Source organism: Tachyglossus aculeatus, chromosome 22 (assembly GCF_015852505.1).
Source record: "Tachyglossus aculeatus isolate mTacAcu1 chromosome 22, mTacAcu1.pri, whole genome shotgun sequence".
Classification (NCBI taxonomy): domain Eukaryota; kingdom Metazoa; phylum Chordata; class Mammalia; order Monotremata; family Tachyglossidae; genus Tachyglossus; species Tachyglossus aculeatus.
This window is the reverse complement of record NC_052087.1, coordinates 31003600-31025855: the sequence shown is the minus strand read 5'-3', so window position 1 is coordinate 31025855 and position 22256 is coordinate 31003600. Positions and strand designations below refer to the sequence as shown.

Here is a 22256-nt window from a genome sequence, read left to right as displayed (position 1 = left end):
TAACATCTCAGTCCCAGCAAAGAATGAATTGGAAAGAAGCAGTCATCCATTCAATGACATGATTCTCTTCTCCTGGAACAAGCCTGAAAGAGAAGCAGTGTGGCCTAGTGGAAGACCCCATGCCTGGGTGTCAGAAGACCTGGGTTCCAATCCTGGCTCCATCAATCCCTGCTATGTGAACTTGAGCAAGTCACTCAACTTCTCTGGGTCTCTGTTATCTCATCTGATAAACAGGGATTAAGACTGTGAGCCCTGTGTGGAACAGGGACTATGTCCAACCCAACTATCTTCTATCTACTCCGGTGTTTATTATAGTGTCTGGAAGGTAGTAACCACATAAAAAATACTATAAGTTTTTTTTAAAAAAAATCTTTCAACTAAGGAGAAACAGAAGTCTATGAAGGAGAAACAGGTGAAAAAGAATTATGTGGAAAGACAATATTACAGCATGTGGTGATGGTGATACAAATGAGCAGTTTCCCCTGACAAATCCAAGTTTAGACGTGACAAATAATGATTTTGGTAGCTTCAGAAATCAGGAAAATCCCCGAAGGTTGGACTCAGTTCCATGGCTGACAACTTCTTCAGAAGAGCAAGAGTGGAAAGAGGAGGAGGATTTTAGCAGATAAGCAAGCAGATTGGGTTTTGAGAATGGCAAACACATTTAGAAGAACTAACATGTCAGAAAGATGATGGACATTTTAAGCCCTACTTTAAAATCCTGGGTTTTTTTTCAACACTGCTTAAGAGGAGTTGGGACTTGTTGGAGCCCTGAGTTGAGGGAACCTAAAAGTCCAGCCTCAAAGAGTTGTGCAGCTGGTTATCCCCAGAGCTGAAAATTCATCAGCCCCCTTCCCTTCCCCCAGTATCTATGTTCAAGGTCATGAATGGAAATGCTAATTTTTATTTTAAAACCAATTAACAAAATTTCATGAACAAACCAGGAAAGTGACATTTTTCACATTGTAGATTAATGACCCCATCCTATCTTCCATATGGTCAGGGCATCTGAGCCAAGGCCTCGGGCAGGAAAAGTAGGAGAGAGAGTCAGAAGGACCTGGCTTCTAATCCTGGCTCTTTCACTTGTCTGCTGTGACTTTGGGCAAGTCACTTAACTTCTCTGGGCCTCAGTTACCTCATCTGTAAAATGGGGATTAAGACTGTGAGCCCCTGTGGGACAATCTGATCACCTTGCAACCTCCCCAGTGCTTAGAACAGTGCTTTGCACGTAGTAAGTGCTTAATAAAAGTCATTATTATCATTATTATTATTACCAAAAATGATTTCACATCCATCTCAACCCACATCCAACAGATGCCCAAAGTGAAAGGTAGTTTTACCTGGAAAACATCGGCCCCATTTCCCACTTACACAGGTGAGTCCAGATAAGCCTAGCGATCTCACAAACTGTCCCTTTGAAGATGTCCCAGGAGGTCTTTCCTGGGTCAAAACATTTAGAGAAAGGATTGGAGCATAGAACCCACATGACAGGTAACACTTCTCGCCATGGCATATGCATTCCAAATCCACTCAAACATTGGCAAAAGTTAAGTCAAACCAGTTTCACTTGGAACCATCAGTTTCATTTGGATTCACCATTCTATGCAAAGTTTTCTAAGTTATGGTCTTTTTACCAGTTCAGGAAACCATTATTTGTGTTAAATTTGGAATCCATTAAATGACAATTTCCTTTTAATGATAAAGTTACTGGCAGAAACAAACATGCAGGAGCACCAAAAGGGCCCCTTCTCCAACCCCTTCTTCAATCTGTTTCCTACCTGAAGCTCCCTCCCCCTTTAAAACACACCAAGGTACACCTTTTCCCATCTTCAAAATCTTCCTAATAACTCCCCAGAAATTAGTTTTCGGCTCCATAACTTTCGCATCTCAGTTTTCAGCTCTGCGGTCCTCAGAGTGTAGATCAAAGGGTTTAGCAAGGAAGTAATGAGTAACAATCGTATAAAAGACTGACACAAATTTATCCACAGAGAAGGTGGTCTGGGGCTCGGTGTATATGAATATACAGGGACCAAAGTATAAGGTGGCCACAAAAATGTGGGAGCTGCAGGTGGAGAGGGCTTTACGTCTTCCTTCAGCCCCCTTAGACCTCAGAGAGGACAAGATGACCACATAGGATGCCCTAAACACTACAAAACACGAGGTACGGATGACCCCACTGTTGGAAACAAACAGCAGGTTCACCAAGTGAGTGTCAGAGCAGGCGAGTTTCATCAGGGGTTGCACATCACAGAAATAATGATTGATCACATTGGGTCCACAGATTTATAGGCTCAGGATGAGGAAAAGCTGGGAGGAAGAATGCAAGAAAGACCCTACCCAAGCTAAGTCCACCAGAATGCCACACAGACGTTGATTCATGATGGTGGTGTAGAGGAGGGGCTTGCAGATGGCCACGTAGTGGTCGTAGGCCAGTATGAGGACCAGGATTCCCATGTAGCCGAAGAAATGGACTGCAAAGAGTTGTGTCATGCAGCCCCCAAAAGTGATGACCTTCTTGTCTGAGAGAGAGTCTACAATCAGTTTGGGGGCTGTGCTAGAGGGTAGACAGGCATCTGAAAATGACAAATAGGTCAGGAAATAGTACATAGGGGATTCAAGAGTCGGGCTAGTCTTGAAAGTCACCACAATGAGGAAGTTTCCAAACAGGGTAGCCAAGTAAAATATCAAGAAAACAGCAAAGATGACCTTCTGCTTCTCTGGATCCTGGGTCAGTCCCAATAGAACAAATTCTGTAACATTGTTTGGGATAGCCATGAGGCCAGTGTCCACGGAGCACCCCTGGTGAAAACTGGTGTTCCTACAAAAAATAAGAAACAAATTTTCATGAGCTCTACCTTGTGGCTGAGGCAGGATCTTATTTCAGCAAACAGGGACTGGTTCTCCACTATGCCGGAGAGGTGGTGAACCTAAAGAGAACAGCACGGTCATGACTTTGAAAAGTGAAAGTTTTTCCTTGAGAATGTTTTTATTTTCATTCCAATCTGACCTTTCCATTGGAGTATGTTTGGAGATAATAATGATAATGTTGGTATTTGTTAAGCGCTTACTATGTGCCAAGCACTGTTCTAAGTGCTGGTGTGAATACAAGGTAATCAGGTTTTCCTACCTAGGGATCCCAGTCTTCATCCCCATTTTACGAATGAGGAAACCTAGAGAAGTGAAGTGACTAGCCCAAGGTCACACAGCTGACAAGGGGTGGAGCCGGGATCAGAACCCACCATCTCTGACTCTCAAGTCTGGGCTCTTTCCACTGACCCAAGACTTACCATGCGACGTGAATCTAATTATAGACATGACTAAACCTGCAGGCCATGGGTACAATCTGCTGTACACCTGCAGATCTGCTCCTTGGCAAATTGATTCATGTTCCTCTCTCAGTTCACACCATTCTTGAGATTTTATCCATGCCACCCCCATTTTAATTTATGACTAATGAGCATGGCCTAATGGTTAGAGCTTGGGCCTGGGTGTCAGAAGGACCTAGGCGCTAATCCGAGTTCTGCCACGTGTCTGCTGTGTGACCTTGGTCAAGTCATTCAACTTCTCTGTGTCTCAGTTACCTCATCTATAAACTGGGGATAAAGACTGTGAGCCCCATGTGGGACATGGACTGTGTCCAACCTAATTAGCTTGTATCTACCCCAGCACTCACTACAGTGCCTGGAATTCAGGAAGCACTTAAATGTCATTTAAAAAAAAACAGTAGGAAGGGTCTAGCCCTGGCTTCACCACATACCTGCTGTATGACCTTGGGCAAGTCATTTAACTTCTCTTTGCCTTAGTTCCCTTATCTGCAAAATGAGGACTTAATACCTGTTCTCTCTCCTACTTAGACTCTGAGCCTCATGTGGGACCTGATTAGCTTGTATCTACCTCAGCACTTGTTACAGTACTTAGCACACAGCAAGCATTTAACAAATATTAAAGTTCTTATTATTATTTTTGTTATTATTAAGGCCACCTGTCTACTTGCTTTGTTTTATTGTTTGTCTCCCCCTTCTAGACTGTGAGCCCGTTGTTGGGTAGGGACCGTCTCTTTATGTTGCCAACTTGTACTTCCCAAGTGCTTAGTGCAGTGCTCCGCACACAGTAAGCACTCAATAAATACAGTTGAATGAATGAATGAAGGCAGAAGGAAGGATGAGGTGAATGACCTGCGGAGATTTTTCATATTTTGATTCTATAACTCTACTAATTCTTCAGTTAGTATAACTACTGAACACATTTTGATCAATTTGCTTTTGTATAATTATACCATTATCCAAATTGGTATTTCTCCACCCATTCTGCTTAGGAACTTCTCTTAATTTCCCAGATTGCCATTCATCACCCCAAACAACTGCTTACAATGCCTGTAGTGAAAGAGCCCAAAAAAGAACCGGAGGAGAAGAGCTTATCAAAAGGGAGTTCAGAAAGAGTTTCAAATGTGATCAACTTATAAAATGAAAAGAAACCTAAAGTAGACAACCTGGAAAACTGACTTAGGGAAGTAAGATCAGATCAGCAATATCCCTAATGTAGAATTCTGTTTTCATTATTAACACCAAAGGAGGCTTAGAAATATAGTGTTAAGATTGCCTTCCTTGGCATCCATCCTTATGGTTACATTTCCCTCTAATGGAAACATATTATGGATCCATCAATGATTGCTCTAATCAATCAGTAGAACTTTATTTAGTGAGTACTTACTCTATAGAGAATCTGTACTGAGCACTTGGGAGAGTGCAGTTGAGTTAGTAGACACAATCTCTGACCTCAAGGAGTTTGCAATCTACTGGGGGAGACTGACACTAAAATAAATTAAAAGTAGGGGGAAGCAAACCTCTCAGGGTCACACCTTGCGCATTTCCAGTACTCTACCTGTCTCTACCATGGGAGGGAGAGTCTAGCAGAGGTACATCCATTCCATTTCTAGTCTAGACAGTGGCTAGCGAGTGGAAGACAAACTGCTACAAGTCAAAACTCACCTGTCCTTGGGCAGCAGTGGCATGGGAGACAGTCGAGGGTGGAGACTCAGGTTTAAAGCGAGGAAGGAGGCAATGGTTAACTGCTTCCATATTTTTACCAAGAAAACTTTATGGATACACTACCAGAACGACTGCAGACAGAGGTGGGGTGTTCTGGGAGAGATGTGTCCATGGTGTTGCTATGGGTCAGACACGAATCGGCAGCATAAGACAGCAACGACAGGGGGAAGCAACACACCTTGAAGACACACATGTGATTGGTCAGATACACAAGGAGGGCTATCCAAGTGCTTCGGTAAATGTGGAAGTGTTGAAGTGGCTGTTGGTGGAGAAGTAGGTTGAGGAGGTGAGAGATTGGTCAGGGAAGGCCTCCTGGAGGAGAGATTTCAGATCTTTGAAGATGGGAAGAGCAGTGACATGCAATATATGAAAGGGGAGTGAGTTCTAGCCAAAAGGGAGATCATTAGCAAAATATCAGCAGTGAGAAGCACATGCAATCTTAATCCTTCTTGAGCTTTCAAATACCCTGACTTTCCCTCTACTAATGATGATGATATTTGTTAAGCACTTATTAACTGTTTTAATAGAACAGTTACAATAGGGAATACAATAGAGAAGCAGTGTGGCTTAGTGGAAACAGCATGGGCTTGGGAGACAGAGGTCATGGGCTCTAATCCTGCCTCCTCTGCTTGTCAGCTGTGTGACTTTGGGAAAGTCACTTCACTTCACTGTGTCTCAGTTACCTGATCTGTAAAATGGGGTTTAGGACTGTGAGTCCCATGTGGGACAACCTGATTACCTTGTATCTACTTGTATCTACTCTAGCGCTTAGAACAGTGCTTGGCACATAGTAAGCACTTACCAAATGCCATTACTATTATTATTATTAGTAGTAGTAGTAGTATTAGGCAGGATCCCTGCCCTCAAATTGCTGACATTCTGGTGGAGAAGACTAATAAATCATGGTAGGGGGAAGTAATGTAGTGTGTTGGGATTATTTTACTTTTCAAACCTGTCATGATATGGGTGGAGCATCAGGCCTCACCAGTGATGAGTCAATGACAGCATTTCATGCTAACTTTCACGGGGTTGGGCATGATTCAAAAAAAGTCTAAAACATCAGCCCTTTACTCATGTTGCTGCTTGCTTTGCCTATAATTACTTTAAACTGAGCAAGCCATTCCTGACTGCTACATATCAAAATAATTGACTGACAGTTTCTCAGCTGTGCCCCACTGCACCACACTGGTCAATCAATAGCATGTGCTGAGCCCCTGTGTACAGAGCACTGCACCAGCTGCCTGGGAGAATACAACCGAACTAGAGTACATGATGAATTATGGGTAGGACAAATCTCCTACAGTAATCCGTCACCAAAACATGCCAGTCTCACCTCCAAAATATCGCCAAGATCTGCCCTTTCCTCTCCATTCAAACCTCTCCCTTGCTGGTGCAATCTCCCATCCTATCCCGCCTGGATTACTGTATCAGCCTCCTTTCTGATTTCCCATCCTCCTGTCTCTCCCCGCTTCACTTAATACTTCACTCTGCTGCCCAGATTATCTTTCTACAGGAACACTCTGGGCATGTCACTCCCCTCCTCAAAAATCTCCAGTGGTTGCCAATCAACCTATGAATCAAGCAAAAACTCCTCACTATTGGCTTCAAAGCTCTCGATCACCTCACCCCCTCCTACTTCACCTCCCTTCTCTCCTTCTACAGCCCAGCCTGTACACTCCACTCCTCTGCCACTAAAATCATCACTGGGCCTCGTTCACACCTGTCCTGCTGTCGACCCCCGGCCCACTTCCTACCCCTGGCCTGGAGTGCTCTCCCTCCACACATCCACCAAACTAGCTCTCTTCCTCCTTTCAAAGCCCTACTGAGAGCTCACATCCTCCAGGAACCCTTCCCAGACTGAGCCCCCCTCTTACCTCTTCTCCTCCTCCCCTCCCCATCACCCTTACTCCCTCCCTCTGCCCTACTCCCTTACCCTCCCCAAAGCACTTGTGTATATTTGTACATATTTATTACTCTATTTCATTTATGTTGTGTATGTAGCTATAATTCTATTTATCTATTCTGATGGTATTGACACCTGTCTACTTGTTTTGTTTTGTTGTCAGCCTCCCCCTTCTAGACTGTGAGACCATTGTTGGGCAGGAACTGTCTCTATCTGTTGCCAAATTGTACTTTCCAAGTGCTCAGCATGGTGCTCTGCACACAGTAAGCGCTCAAGAAATACGATTGAATGAATGAACGAATGAATGAATGTATGAATGCTGTCAGAAGCCTAGGAACCCAGGAATTATCTGAACCTACTCGGGGACAAAATTTAACCGTTCTACTTTGCTTCAGAAATAGACACATGAAGTCTGGACACTTTTTCTTTCATTTGTATTGTGAGCCAGTCAGCGGTAATATCAAATATCGTCAGCAGTGAGAATCAGAAGGAGCAAGTGAGAAGAAGGAAAGGCAAAAAAAAGAAGGCTGCTGTTGAGGGACAAGAAAAATAAGGCGTGACCTCTGTTTCCTGTTGTTTCATCTTTCTCTCAACTTTCCAGTCTAATGAATTGGAAACCTCAGGAAGATTGCAGGACTAAGCTATCCCCCTGAGAGTCCTCTGGACCACTGGGGCCAACTGTGGACTAGTTCTCTTGGCATGACCCTGGGTTACCGTTCTGGCAACTCAAGAAATGATTCAGCCTCAAGACAAGAGAGCTAGTGCCCTAAGAGAGCCCTTGTTTAACTGAGGGGCTACAAGCTGCGATGGGAAGATATACTTTTGGTACAGTGCCATATCAGCTTAGGAAACCCTGCAATGGTCCTCGCAGGGACAATAGAGCAGCAGTTAAAACCATTAAAATTCCTTCAGAAACAAAAAACACGAGCCCTGCAGATTGTAGGGAGTGGACAGGGTTGGGTTTTTTTTGTGCTTATGTGTGCCAGAGACTGTATTAAGCACTGGTACATAAACAACCTAATCTGGTTGGACACAGTCCTTGTCCCTCATGGGGCTCACAATCTGAATCCCCATTTTACAGAAGAGGTAACTGAGGCCCAAAGAAGTTAAGTGACTTGCCCAAGGTCCCACAGCAGACAAGTGGTGGATTCAGAATTAGAACCCAGGTCCTCCTAACTTAAAGGCTGTTGCTCTAGCCATTAGGCCATGCTGCTTTGGTGTGAACAAACAGATTAGGGATGCTGAAGGACACTCTAGCCTGTGAGCCCGTTGTGGGCAGGGACTGTCTCTCTTTGTTGCTGAATTGTACTTGCCAAGTGCTTAATACAGTGCTCTGCACACAGTAAGCACTCAATAAACAGGATTGAATGAGGGAACGTGCAATGGGAATCAGAAGCAAGAAAACATTTATTTCCCTCCAGAAATCACCCTCCTGCTCCACACCTTCCTGATGGCACTTTTCATGTCTATTTCTCAACGTGTAAATGAGAGGGTTGAACATGGGGACGATTATGGTGTCAAACACAGCAAGCACTTTGTCTGCCATGAAGGTGGTGACTGGACGTACATATGGGAACTGCAGGTGGACCGGGCCTTGCGCCAACTGTGAGGGGAGCATGTTCTTAGGGAAACTATTATGACTATGTAAGAAATAAGTAACACCACAAAGGTGAGCATGGTGATCATTCCTGTGTTAGCCACCACCAAGAGGCCTACAACATAGGTGTCAATGCAGGTGAGTTTTAGCAGGGGGTTCACATCACAAAAATAGTGATCGATCTGATGGGGCCTACAGAAGGGCAACTGGAGGGTGAGGAGTAACTGAGCCATCGAATGCACCAATTCCACGACACAGGCGCGAAGCAATATGCTGTTACTCGCCTGCCGGTTCATGTCGACCATATAGTGCAGTGGCTTGCAGATGGCCACGAAACGATCATAAGCCATCCACACCAGGATGAAGAGTTCAACACCACCACAGTGAGAAGCAAAAAGCTGGGTCATACAGCTGGGGAAGGAAATGGTCCTCCTCCCCACCATCAACTCAGCGATGAGTTTCGGGGAGATGGTGGAGGTGTAGCAGAGAACCACAAGGGACAGGTAACTGAGGAAGAAATACTTCAGCTGATTGATTAATAATAAGAAGAATAATGGCATTTATTAAGTGCTTACTATGTGCAAAGCACTGTTCTAAGTGCTGGGGAGGTTACAAGGTGTTACAAGGTGATCAGGTTGTCCCACAGGGGCCTCACAGTCTTCATCCCCATTTTACAGATGAGAAAACTGAGGCACAGAGAAGTGAAGTGACTCGCCCAAAGTAACACAGCTGACAATTGGCAGAGCTGGGATTTGAACTATGACCTCTGACTCCAAAGCCCGGGGCTCTTTCCACTGAGCCACGCTGCTTCTCTAGGTGGCTGAACTGGATGGTGAGGAGAATGAGCAGATTTCCCATCACAATGCCAATATAAAGGAGCAGAAACAGCCCAAAACAGATAACCTGCCCCATAGGATTTGGGGAAAGTCCCAAGAGAATTAATTCTGAAATATTGTTCTGGTTTTCCATGAAGTCACCAAAGGCTCTTCCTGGAAGTTGTGACTTTGCCTGAAATGATAAAATATTGAAACACAATCAATAAGACGAGACACCCATATCTTCATGGTCACTTTCTAGAGTTCTCTCAAATGAACCAAACCTGATCATGCTTTTTGACTCCTGAAGTCTGACCTTTTATTTGTGATTTTTTAATTGGACTCGAAGACATTGATAGGCATGGTTTTCTTCAATAAGGCACGCAACTTAGGAAGGAGTTTGAAGTAGAAATAAAGGAGAAAAATTTCCAAATTAAGCAGGATTGCTTCACCTGTTCACTGAAAACACTGTTAAGAAGAAAGAACTGATTTCTCTAGGCTCGGGACCCCTGGTTCGAGTCCCATATGACTAGTGCTTAATACTTCACCTAGCACTCAGTAAGTGCTCAATAAATGCCATTGAATATTAACACTAATAACAATAATAATAATTATAATGGCATTTATTAAGCACTTATTGTGTGCAAAGCACTGTTCTAAGCACTGGGGAGGTTACAAGGTGATCAGGGTGTCCCATAGGGGGCTCACATTCTTAATCCCCATTTTCCAGATGGGGTAACTGAGGCACACAGAAGTGAAGTGACTTGCCCAAAGTTACACAGCTGACAATTGGCAGAGCCAGAATTTGAACCCATGACCTCTGACTCCAAAACTCATGCTCTTTCCACTGAGCCACGCTGCTTCTCTAACAGAAGGCTCCAGACAGATATTCAGCCACAGATTGGGAAATAGACAACTCCAAAATTACTTTTGCCAGGCCACCGAAACTAAATGAAACCGGTTCCCTAAATTCTTAGACAACTGCTCAGTTATTTCATCAGAACCAGGACTCCACAAAATGAAAATCAAGGGTAACAGTTGAGCCTTCAGGGACTCTCGACATTTTCTCACTGTGTGAACATTGGGCAGATAGAAAAATAATTATACTTGGGAAAGTATTTGTGCCCAGGTAGTGATTACATATTAGCTAAACTCAGGTCTGTTTGACATGGTATTCGTCTCTTTACATATGTAGCATGAGTCTTCTGCACTTGCTACCTCGAATTCCTCAACTCCAACTGTCACCTAGACTCCCTCCAATCTGGCTTCTGTCCCCTAAATTCCACCACAACTGCCCTTTCAAAGGTCACAAATGACCTCATTCATGCCAGATCCAATGGCTCCTACTCTATCCTAATCCTCCTCGACCTCTCAGCTGCCTTTGACACTGTGCGCCACCCGCATCACCTCAACACACTATAAAACCTTGGCTTCACAGACTCTGTCATCATCATCATCATCATCAATCGTATTTATTGAGCGCTTACTATGTGCAGAGCACTGTACTAAGCGCTTGGGAAGTACAACTTGGCAACATATAGAGACAGTCCCTACCCAACAGTGGGCTCACAGTCTTAAAGGGGGAGACAGAGAACAAAACCAAACATACTAACAAAATAAAATAAATAGAATAGATATGTACAAATAAAATAAATAAATAAATAGAGTAATAAATATGTACAAACATATATACATATATGCAGGTGCTGTGGGGAAGGGAAGGAGGTAAGATGGGGGGGATGGAGAGGGGGACGAGGGGGAGAGGAAGGAAGGGGCTCAGTCTGGGAAAGCCTCCTGGAGAAGGTGAGCTCTCAGCAGGGCCTTGAAGGGAGGAAGAGAGCTAGCTTGGCGGAGGGGCAGAGGGAGGGCATTCCAGGCCTGGGGGATGACGTGGGCCGGGGGTCGATGGCGGGACAGGCGAGAGCGAGGTACGGTGAGGAGATTAGCGGCGGAGGAGCAGAGGGTGTGGGCTGGGCTGTAGAAGGAGAGAAGGGAGGGGAGGTAGGAGGGGGCGAGGTGATGGAGAGCCTTGAAGCCCAGGGTGAGGAGTTTCTGCCTGATGCGCAGATTGATTGGTAGCCACTGGAGATTTTTGAGGAGGGGAGTGATATGCCCAGAGCATTTCTGGACAAAGATAATCCGGGCAGCAGCATGAAGTATGGATTGAAGTGGAGAGAGACACGAGGATGGGAGATCAGAGAGAAGGCTGATGCAGTAGTCCAGACGGGATAGGATGAGAGCTTGAATGAGCAGGGTAGCGGTTGGGATGGAGAGGAAAGGGCGGATCTTGGCAATGTTGTGGAGCTGAGACCGGCAGGTTTTGGTCACGGCTTGGATGTGAGGGGTGAATGAGAGAGCGGAGTCGAGGATGACACCAAGGTTGCGGGCTTGTGAGACGGGAAGGATGGTAGTGCCGTCAACAGAGATGGGGAAAGTCAGGGAGAGGGCAAGGTTTGGGAGTGAAGACAAGGAGTTCAGTCTTCGACATGTTGAGCTTTAGGTGGCGGGCAGACATCCAGATGGAGATGTCCTGAAGGCAGGAGGAGATGTGAGCCTAGAGAGAGGGGGAGAGAGCAGGGGCAGCAATGTAGATCTGGGTGTCATCAGCATAGAGATGATAGTTGAAGCTGTGGGAGCGAATGAGGTCACCAAGGGAGTGCGTGTAGATCAAGAACAGAAGGGGACCAAGCACTGAACCTTGGGGAACCCCCACAGTAAGAGGATGGGAGGGGGAGGAGGAGCCTGCAAAAGAGACTGAGAAAGAACGACCGGAGAGGTAAGAGGAGAACCAGAAGAGGACGGAGTCTGTGAAGCCAAGGTCAGATAGCGTGTTGAGAAGAAGGGGGTGGTCCACAGTGTCAAAGGCAGCTGAGAGGTCGAGGAGGATTAGGACAGAGTATGAGCCGTTGGATTTGGCAAGCAGGAGGTCACTGGTGACCTTTGAGAGGGCAGTTTCCGTGGAATGTAGGGGATGGAAGCCAGACTGGAGGCGGTCGAGGAGAGAGTTGTTGTTGAGGAATTCTAGGCAGCGAGTGTAGACAACTCGTTCAAGGAGTTTGGAAAGGAATGGTTTCCTGTCCTCTCCTGGTTCTCCTTTTATCTCTCCGGCTGTTCATTCTCAGTCTCTTTTGCAGGCTCCTCCTCCCTCTCCCATCCCCTTACTGTAGGAGTTCCTTAGGGGTCAGTTTTTGGTCCCCTGTTATTATCTATCTACACTCACTCCCTTGGTGAACTCATTCGCTCTCACGGCTTCAAATATCATCTCTACGCTGATAACACCCAAATCTACATCTCTGCCCATGCTCTCTCTCCCTCCCTCCAGGCTCGTATCTCCTCCTGACTTCAGGACATCTCCATCTGGATGTCTCCCTGCCATCTAAAACTCAATATGTCCAAGACTGAACTCCTTATCTTCCCTCCCAAACCCAGTTCTCTCCCTGACTTTTCTATCACTGTGGATAGCACTACCATCCTTCCCATCTCACAAGCTTGCAACCTTGGTGTCATCCTCAACTCTGCTCTCTTGTTCACCCCACACATCCAATCCATCACCAAAACCTGCCGGTCCCACCTGCACAACATGGTGAAGATCTGCCCTTTCCTCCCCTTGCTGGTTCAATTTCTCATCCTATGCTGACTAGATTACTGCATCAGCCTCCTCTCTCATCTCCCATCCACCTGTCTCTCCCTGCTTCAGTCTATACTTCATTCTGCTGCCTGGATTATCTTTGTACAGAAACGCTCTGGGCATGTTTCCCGTCTCATAAGCCCGCAACCTTGGTGTCATCCTCGACTCCGCTCTCTCATTCACCCCTCACATCCAAGCCGTCACCAAAACCTGCCGGTCTCAGCTCCGCAACATTGCCAAGATCCGCCCTTTCCTCTCCATCCAAACTGCTACCCTGCTCATTCAAGCTCTCATCCTATCCCGTCTGGACTACTGCACCAGCCTTCTCTCTGATCTCCCATCCTCGTGTCTCTCTCCACTTCAATCCATACTTCATGCTGCTGCCTGGATTATCTTTGTCCAGAAACGCTCTGGGCATATTACTCCCCTCCTCAAAAATCTCCAGTGGCTACCAATCAATCTGCGCATCAGGCAGAAACTCCTCACCCTGGGCTTCAAGGCTCTCCATCACCTCGCCCCCTCCTACCTCACCTCCCTTCTCTCCTTCTACTGCCCAGCCCGCAACCTCCGCTCCTCCACCGCTAATCTCCTCACTGTACCTCGTTCTCGCCTGTCCCGCCATCGACCCCCGGCCCACGTCATCCCCCGGGCCTGGAATGCCCTCCCTCTGCCCCGCCGCCAAGCTAGCTCTCTTCCTCCCTTCAAGGCCCTGCTGAGAGCTCACCTCCTCCAGGAGGCCTTCCCAGACTGAGCCCCTTCCTTCCTCTCCCCCTCGTCCCCCTCTCCATCCCCCCATCTTACCTCCTTCCCTTCCCCATAGCACCTGTATATATGTGTATATGGTTGTACATATTTATTACTCTATTTATTTATTTATTTATTTATTTTACTTGTACATTTCTATCCTATTTTATTTTGTTGGTATGTTTGGTTCTGTTCTCTGTCTCCCCCTTTTAGACTGTGAGCCCACTGTTGGGTAGGGACTGTCTCTATGTGTTGCCAATCTGTACTTCCCAAGCGCTTAGTACAGTGCTCTGCACATAGTAAGCGCTCAATAAATACGATTGATTGATTGATTGATTGATTGATGTTACTCCCTGCCTCAAAAATCAACAGCGGCTGCCTGTCAACCTATAAATCAAGCAAAAACCCCTCACTCTCAGCTTCAAGGCTCTCCATCCCCTTGCCCCCTCCTACCTCACCTCCCTTCTCTTCTTCTACAGCCCTGCCCTCACTGTCTGCTCCTTTGCCGCTAACCTCCTCACGTGCCTCGCTCCTGCTTGTCCCACCATCGATCCCCAGCCCATGTCCTTCCACTGGCCTGGAATGCCCTCCCTCTGCACATCTGCCAAGCTAGCTCTCTTCCTCCCTTCAAAGCCCTACTGAAAGCTCACCTCCTCCAGTAGGCCTTCCCAGACTGAGCCCCCTTTTTCCTCTCCTACTCCCCATCCCCCCGTCCTACCTCCTTCCCCTCCCCAAAGCACTTGTATATATTTGCAGAGATTTATTACTCTATTTATTTTACTTGTACATATTTACTATTCTATTTATTTTGTTAATGATGTGCATACAGTTATAATTCTATTTATTCTGATGATTTTGACACCTGTCTACATATTTTGTTTTGTTGTCTGTTTCCCCCTTCTAGACTGTGAGCCCGTTGTTGGGTAGGGACCGTCTCTATATGTTGCTGCTTTGTACTTACCAAGCACTTAGTACAGTGCTCTGCACACAGTAAGTGCTCAAAAAATATGATTGAATGAATTAATGAATGTCACACTGCTTCCTAGTCTAGAAGGGCTAGGCAGACACTAAAATAATTTGCAAATAAAGTACAGGCAGTAGGAGAACGGAGATTTGTGCATGAGTTCATAATTAATTAAATGGGGTATGTAACCTATTAATATAAGTGGAGAAGCAGTGTAGTCTTGTAGAAGGAGCACTGGGCTGGGAGTCAGAGGACTTGGGTTCTAATCCCTCCTTAGCCACTTTTCCACTTTTCTGCTGTCTGGCCTTGGGCAAGTCATTTTACTTCTCAATGCCTCAGTTCCCTCATCTCAGTTCCCCCTCCTACCTTGACTGTGACCCCCATGGTAGACCTGATAATCTTGTATCCACCCCAGCATTTAGTCCAGTGCGTGGCTCCTAATAAGTGCTTAACAAATACCACAGTTATTATTTCATTACTATTATTATTATATGCTTCAAGCACTTGTGAAAACTCCAATGTTTAGGCAATGCAGAATTTTAAATTACTTATTCATATTAGTATCCGTCTCCCCCTTTATACTGTAAGCTTGTTTTGGGCAGGGAATGTGTCCGTTAATTCTGTTGTAACGTTCTCTCCCAAGCACTTAGTACAGTGCTCTGCACATAGTAAGTGCTCAATAAATAAATGACTGATTGATTGCAGAAGTGTTGACATGGCAGTAGAGGAGGTTATAATCTGGAGATATTAGAAATAAATTGACAAAGCCTCTTGTAACAGTGCGAATTCGAAAGTGTTTTGTGGGTGGGGAAAGCTGCATTCTGTTGAATTTGAAGAAGGAGAGAGTTCCAGGCAAGGGGAAGAGTATGATCAACAGGTCAAAGGTAGAATGATAATGAGACACAATGAAAATAATTAAAGGAAACTATAGGTGAAACAGAGGAGAAATTTCCTTACCAAGATGAAAATCCTTCATGAAGAGGGATGTGGATGTCATCTCGTGGCTTACTTCCAAGCAGGTCAAATAATGAAACTGGAGGAATATGATGGGAAGAAATCCTGGCCCACTCTTTAGAAAAAAACACTGTGAAGAGCCAGGGTTGAAAAGTCTCATCTGTCCAATCTGCTGAAACCAATCTGTGGATTTTGTTCATTGTTCTTCACATCAGCACCCTTATGAATGGCAAAAATCCATGAAAGCTGAAGGGGCAGTTTCAGGCCAGTATTCATTTACATGTAGGTGCCCAGAATCACACACCTTGCCTTGCAGCCAGAAGTCAGATAGACTTTACTCTCACAGATTGCGGATCATTCAGTTTTTTTCTTTAAGAAAGAAGTGAATTTGACAATTGAACACAAATTTAATAGTATTGAAAACACCTGGCCCTGCAATTTCAAAGAATTCCATCCAGTCCACATCTCTTTCAAACCCAAAAAACAACAAAAGTCATTTCTTAGCTCTGGCTCAAGGTCTACTCCAAGCGATTCTCCTTGTTCACAGTTGACTATATGACTATGTGAACTAACTTTTAAGTTGCCACAGGACCATTTAAAGACCATTAAAGGAGCCAGGGACTTATTCCCTAGAGGAACTTCCAGTCGGCTTCAGAGATCTCAGAGGCAAGGAAGGAAGCCCCAAAATTAGTTGAGATCAATTATAAAAAAATATCAGGAATTTGACCAGTAATAATAAAGGTGGTATTTATTAAAGACTAAAACTTTGCCAAATGTTGGGGAGGATACAGGATAATCAGACTGGACAAAATCTCTCTTCCCCTTGAGACTCACATCTAAATGAATTGAAGAACAAATATTTAGTCCCCATTTTACAGATGAGGAAACTAAACTATAGTGAAGCTGACTAGCCCAAGGTCACACAGCACGTACATGGCGGATCTGGGATTAGGCCCCAGTTCTCTGACTCCTAGGCCAAAGCTCTTTCCATTAGGCTATGCTGTTTCTCTGCATAGTGGATAGAGCACTGGCCTGGGAATCAGAAGGTAATGGGTTCTAATTCTGGCTACACCACTTGTCTGCTGTGTGACCTTGGACAAGTAATTTCACTGCTCTGTACCTCAGTTACCTCATCTGTAAAATGGGGATTAAGACTGTGAGCCCCATGTGGAACAGGGACTGGGTCCAACCCAATTTCATTGTATTCAGCCCGGCACTTATTAAATTGCCTGGCACAAAGTAAATGTTTAACAAATACCACAAATATTATTTATTAGTATCATTATAATAATTATGATCATCATCATCATTCGTATTTATTGAGCGCTTTCTGTATGCAGAGCACTGTACTAAGTGCTTGGGAAGTACAAGTTGGCAACATATAGAGACAGTCCCTACCCAACAGTGGGCTCACAGTCTAAAAGGGGGAGACAGAGAACAAAACCCAACATACTAACAAAATAAAATAAATAGAATAGATATGTACAAGTAAACTTTCATTTTCTGCCAATGATTTCTCATGACATACAAACTGCTGATGGGATTTAAAAATTGAGAAGAACACTTGAAAAAACATTTAGGTTTTCTGCAATAAGAAAAGAATGTCTATTTCTTATTTGATCTTAGTTGGGGTCTGCTGTTCCTTGCTGTGATGGTCAGCCTGCTCTCCCTGCTCTAGCCAAAGGTAAAAATGATGCCTGGTAGTAGAGCTCAATATCTTCTCATGGAAGCACTGGGAGACAGGAAATGTGATGAGACCACGCAGTCCTGCATGATGCCCTGCTGAAACTCATGATCTCCTAGAGATTACAATACCAGTGAGAGGACCACTTCCTGAGAGGACAATGATCTCCCCTGCAATCCCTGACCACCAGCTTCAACCATTCATTCTCCAATGATTCCTTCCCCACTGTTTTCAAACATTTCATGTCTCTACTATCCTAAAGAAACTCTCTTGACCCCATGGTTCCCTCCAGTTAGCATCACATCTCCCTTCTACCATTCCTCTCCAAACCAAACTCCTTGGGTGAGTTGTGTAGATCCTCTGCCGCCACTTCCTCTCCTCCAATTACCCCCTTGACTCCATCCAATCTGGCTTCTACCTTTGTCGCTGATACTGATACAGTCTCTGTCCCACATGAGGCTCACAGTTTAGAGGGGAAGGAGAACAGGCATTTAATCCCCATTTTACAGATGAGGACACTTAGGCCCAGAGAAACGAAGAGACCTGTCCACAGTCAAACAGAGGAGTGGCAGAGGATTAGAATCCAGGTGTCCTGACTTTTCACTCTAATTCAGGGGTCAGAATAAATGACTGAACGTCTCTCAGCTGACCCCCTTATTTGAACTGCCTCCCAGTTACATCACTCATATTTGCTGAGCCCTTACTGTGTGAAGAGCACTGCATTAAGCACTTGAAAATAATTGTGGTTTTTGTTGAGCACTTACTGTGTACCAGGCACTGTACTAAGCGCTAGGGTGGATACAAGGAAATTGGGTTGGACACAGTCCGTGTCCCACATGGGGCTCCCAATCATAATCCCCATTTTGCAGATGAGGTAACCGAGGCACAGAGAAGTGAAGTGATTTGCTCAAGGTTACACAGCAGACAAGTGGCGCAGGAGGATTAGAACCGAGGTCTGGCTGACTCTCAGGCCTATGCTCATGCCCACGCTAGGAGGGACAACAGGTAGTGAATCCCCATTTTGTAGGTAAGGTAACTGAGGCACAGAGAAGATGAGTGACTTGACCAAGATCATACAGCAGACAAGTGGTGGAGCTGGGATTAGAATCCAGGCTCTGTGACTATCAGGCCACACTGGTTCTTGCATTGATTATCACCCATTTTCTATGTTATGAATATCTGAGAGATGCTGCCTTCCAAAGAAGTTCTCCTTCATATTTTAATCTCATCATCGAAGTTTCATGTGAAGGCATGTGAACTCTCTGTAGATGTTTTTCTGCACTGAACAATGGCAGGGTGCTCTATCTGAATGCTTGTAAAAATGGAAGTGAAATTCCAGCATTGGGTTAGTTTGTCATTTTTATATTCTCCTTAGGAATAATAATAATAATAATAATGGCATTTGTTAAGCACTTACTATATGGAAAGCATTGTTCTAAGTGCTGGGAGGTTACAAGATAAGCAGGTTGTCCCATGGGGGGCTCACAGTCTTCATCCCCATTTTACAGATGAGGTAACTGAGGCATAGAGAAGTGAAGTGACTTGCCCAAAGCCACACAGCTGACAAGTGATGGAGCTGGGATTAGAACCCATAACCTCTGAGTCCCAAGCCCGGGCTCTTACCACTGATCCACGCTGCTTCTCCAACTCTTACAACTCTATGGATGCTTACATAGTCATGCAAGTGACTTAAGTTGGTATTTATAAACAGTATTATTCTGCATACATAATAATAGCTGCTTACAAAAGCCAATTAGAAAGATTATATACATAACATAAATACTGTATAAAATTTAACTCTATATAGGAATGATAGTGTTTGTCTTTGTTTGTCGTAAGAAAATGGCCTAGCAGAAAGAACATGGGTTTAGGAGTCTCGGAGCCTGAATACTTATCTCAGTTCCACCCTTGTCTGCTGTATGGTCTTGAGCACATCACTTATCTTCTCTGTGCCTTAGTTCTTTTATTTGCAAAATGGGGACACAGCAAGGTCACCCAGCAGAGTCACACACTACTGGTGGGTGGGCTATCCAGAATGCTTATTTTGGCTCTTTCAGTTTTTGCAGCTGATTGAATCATGACTGAGACAAGTTCACTTGTTCTTTAGAGGAGACAGCATGGGATCACCAAGATCACCTAGTGGAAAGGGCATGGGGTGGGGAATCAGGAGTTCTGGCTTCTAGTTCTGTTACTGTCTAGCTGTGTGTCCTTGGGTAAATCACCTAATCTCTCTGTGCCTCAGTTTCCTCATCTATCAATTAACTGTCATTCAGACTGTGACACCTATCAGAGACAGTCTGTTCACTTTGTAATGAATTAGGTGCTCAACACATAGAATGTGGTTAATTAATACCTTATTTAATCAATGCCATAAAGCAGATCACTTCATTTTCTTTATTTTCCATTTTACCTTCCATTTGTCATTCTCCCCCATCACTGTTGTCTTGCACAGCACTATATGCTCTTGGCTGGATAGAGCACAAGAGGTCCCATGGCCTTAAACGATTTTAAGGCCAAATAATGAGAACCAAATGGAGAAACTAAAAAGAAATTGAATACCTATTGTGGTCCCTTTGCATCCCTTTGATTGGCTGTCACATGAAGCTGTGGTAGTGGGGCAGTTCTGAGGATGTTTGCTGCATTTATTCTCTTTGTGCTTTTCTTTAGGGGTATGGGGAGTGCTAGAAGATGGTGAGGATGGAAAGAAGGAAGAAGGGGGGCATTGCTAGAGAAACAGTGTGATGTAGTGGACAGAGTACAGAACTTAGAGTCAGAAGAACTTGGGTTCTCATCCCAGTCCCCCTAAATTCTGCCGTGTGAACTTGGGTAACTCACCTCTCTTCTTTGTGCCTCAGTTTCCTCATCTGTAAATGGGGATTAAGAATGTGAGCGCCATGTGGGGTAGGGACTGTGTCCAACCCAATCTCCTCATATCCACCCCATCCCTTAGTACAGTACCTGGCACATAGTAAGTGCGGAATAAATATCACAGTTATCACTATTGCTAAGTATCAGCAGGACTTTGTAAGGTGAATTGAACTCTAGGCACCGAAAAGATGTTTGAAGCCCAATTAGACCTTCAAAATGCAAACATGTGGCTTAGTACTTCACTTTTGCAAAACCACTTTCCTACTCCACAACTTCTTCATGGCATTCTTCACCACTGCATTCCTCAGAGTGTAGATCAGAGGGTTTAACATGGGGGTGATGATGGTATAAAATATGGCAACCATTTTATCTATTGAAAAGGTGACGTCCGGTCGCATGTATATAAAAATACAGGGACCAAAGAAGATGATGACCACAATGATGTGAGAAACACAGGTAGAGAGAGCTTTTCGCCGTCCTTCTTTGCTCTGATGTCTCAGGGACCACAATATGACGGAATAAGAGAAAAGCAAGATGAGAAAGGGACCCAGAGTGATCGTCCCAGTATTGGCCATGTCTACAACACTGGCAACATAGGCGTTGGCACAGGCGAGTTTCAGCACGGGATGGACATCGCAAAAATAGTGATCGATCACATTGGGGCCACAGAAGGGCAGCCGGACAACCAGGGACAACTGAATGACGGAGTGGATGAAACCCCCAACCCATGTGCCCACAAGCATTTTATTGCATGCAGACCAGTTCATGATCTTCACATAATGGAGGGGTTTGCAGATGGCCACGTAACGGTCATAGGCCATCACTGTAAGGAGGAAGATCTCGGTGGAACCAAAGAAATGAACACTAAATAGTTGCATCATACACCCCTCAAAGGAGATGGTTTTCCTCTCTGAGATCAGGTCTCTGATCATCTTGGGGGCCATGAAGGAGGAGTAGAAAACATCTATCAGAGACAGAAAGATGAGGAAGAAGTACATGGGTGACCTGTAGAGTTTCCCAAAACAGATGGTCAGCATGATGAGGCTGTTTCCCAAAAGGTTGATGGCATAGAAGAAGAAAAATATCACAAAACATGCCTTCTGCACTTCTACGTTCTGAGAAAATCCCAAGAGCACAAATTCCGTGACATTGTTTATCCTTTCCATGGATTTCTTAAATGGCAAAGTGCATAGGAGGTGATTAATTTCCCTAGAATGGTACAACAGAAATGACATCAGTGATTGTAATGTAGATGGACTCACCGTTCCTGAGGGAAAAAAACCACAGTTGTCAAGGGGATGGAATCCTGAATCTATTTAGTATGCATCTTTGAGTTTCATTTACTAAAGGTTTACCATAAGTAAAAGTTGCCTCCTGTTTAGAAAGGTCATCTTTGTACCTCTTCCATACTGTCAGGGCATCTGAGCCAAAGCCTTGGGCAGGAAAAGTAGGAGAGATAGTCAGAAGGACCTGGCTTCTAATCCTGGCTCTTTCACTTGTCTGCTCTGATTTTGGGGAAATCACTTCACTTCTCTGGACCTCAATGGCCTTGTCTGTAAAATGGGGATTAAGTATCTGTTTTCCCCCCTATTTAGACTGTGAACCCCATATGGGATAGGGATTGTGTCTAATCTGATCTTGTAGATCATTTAATGCAGTGCTTGGTACATAGTAAGTGCTTAACAAATACCAAATTATTATTAATGATTAGAATCGATTATATACTAAAATATCAATCAACATTACAACAGTATATATTTTGTATCAATCAATATTACAACAGTATATATTTTGTATAGTACAAATATTAGTAGTACATAAATGCATCAATCTATTAGTAACATGATATAATGTTATGCTGTAAATGAATTAAAAATGATTTGCTAATTGCTATTAATAGTTATCATTACTGTTATTATTCCTAGCACCAGGTCGCATAGTTGGCAAGGGGTAGTACCTGGATTCAAATCCAGGCCATTTCTAGTAGGCCAACCTACTCAACTTAACTTTTCTGTGCCTCAGTTTCCTTAACTGCAAATTAGGGATTCTTC

General features: G+C 44.5%; 1 protein-coding gene and 1 pseudogene across 1 annotated transcript; both read right to left on the bottom strand.

The window, feature by feature from the left end:
- Positions 1–1829: 1829 nt before the first annotated feature.
- LOC119943907 lies at positions 1830–2790 on the bottom strand (annotated as a pseudogene).
- Positions 2791–20444: 17654 nt separating this feature from the next.
- On the bottom strand, positions 20445–21371 carry LOC119944003 (olfactory receptor 4S2-like). The gene has a single exon (XM_038765231.1). It carries the CDS (start codon positions 21369–21371, stop codon positions 20445–20447), a length of 927 nt encoding a protein of 308 aa, XP_038621159.1.
- Between the last annotated feature and the right edge of the window lie 885 nt (positions 21372–22256).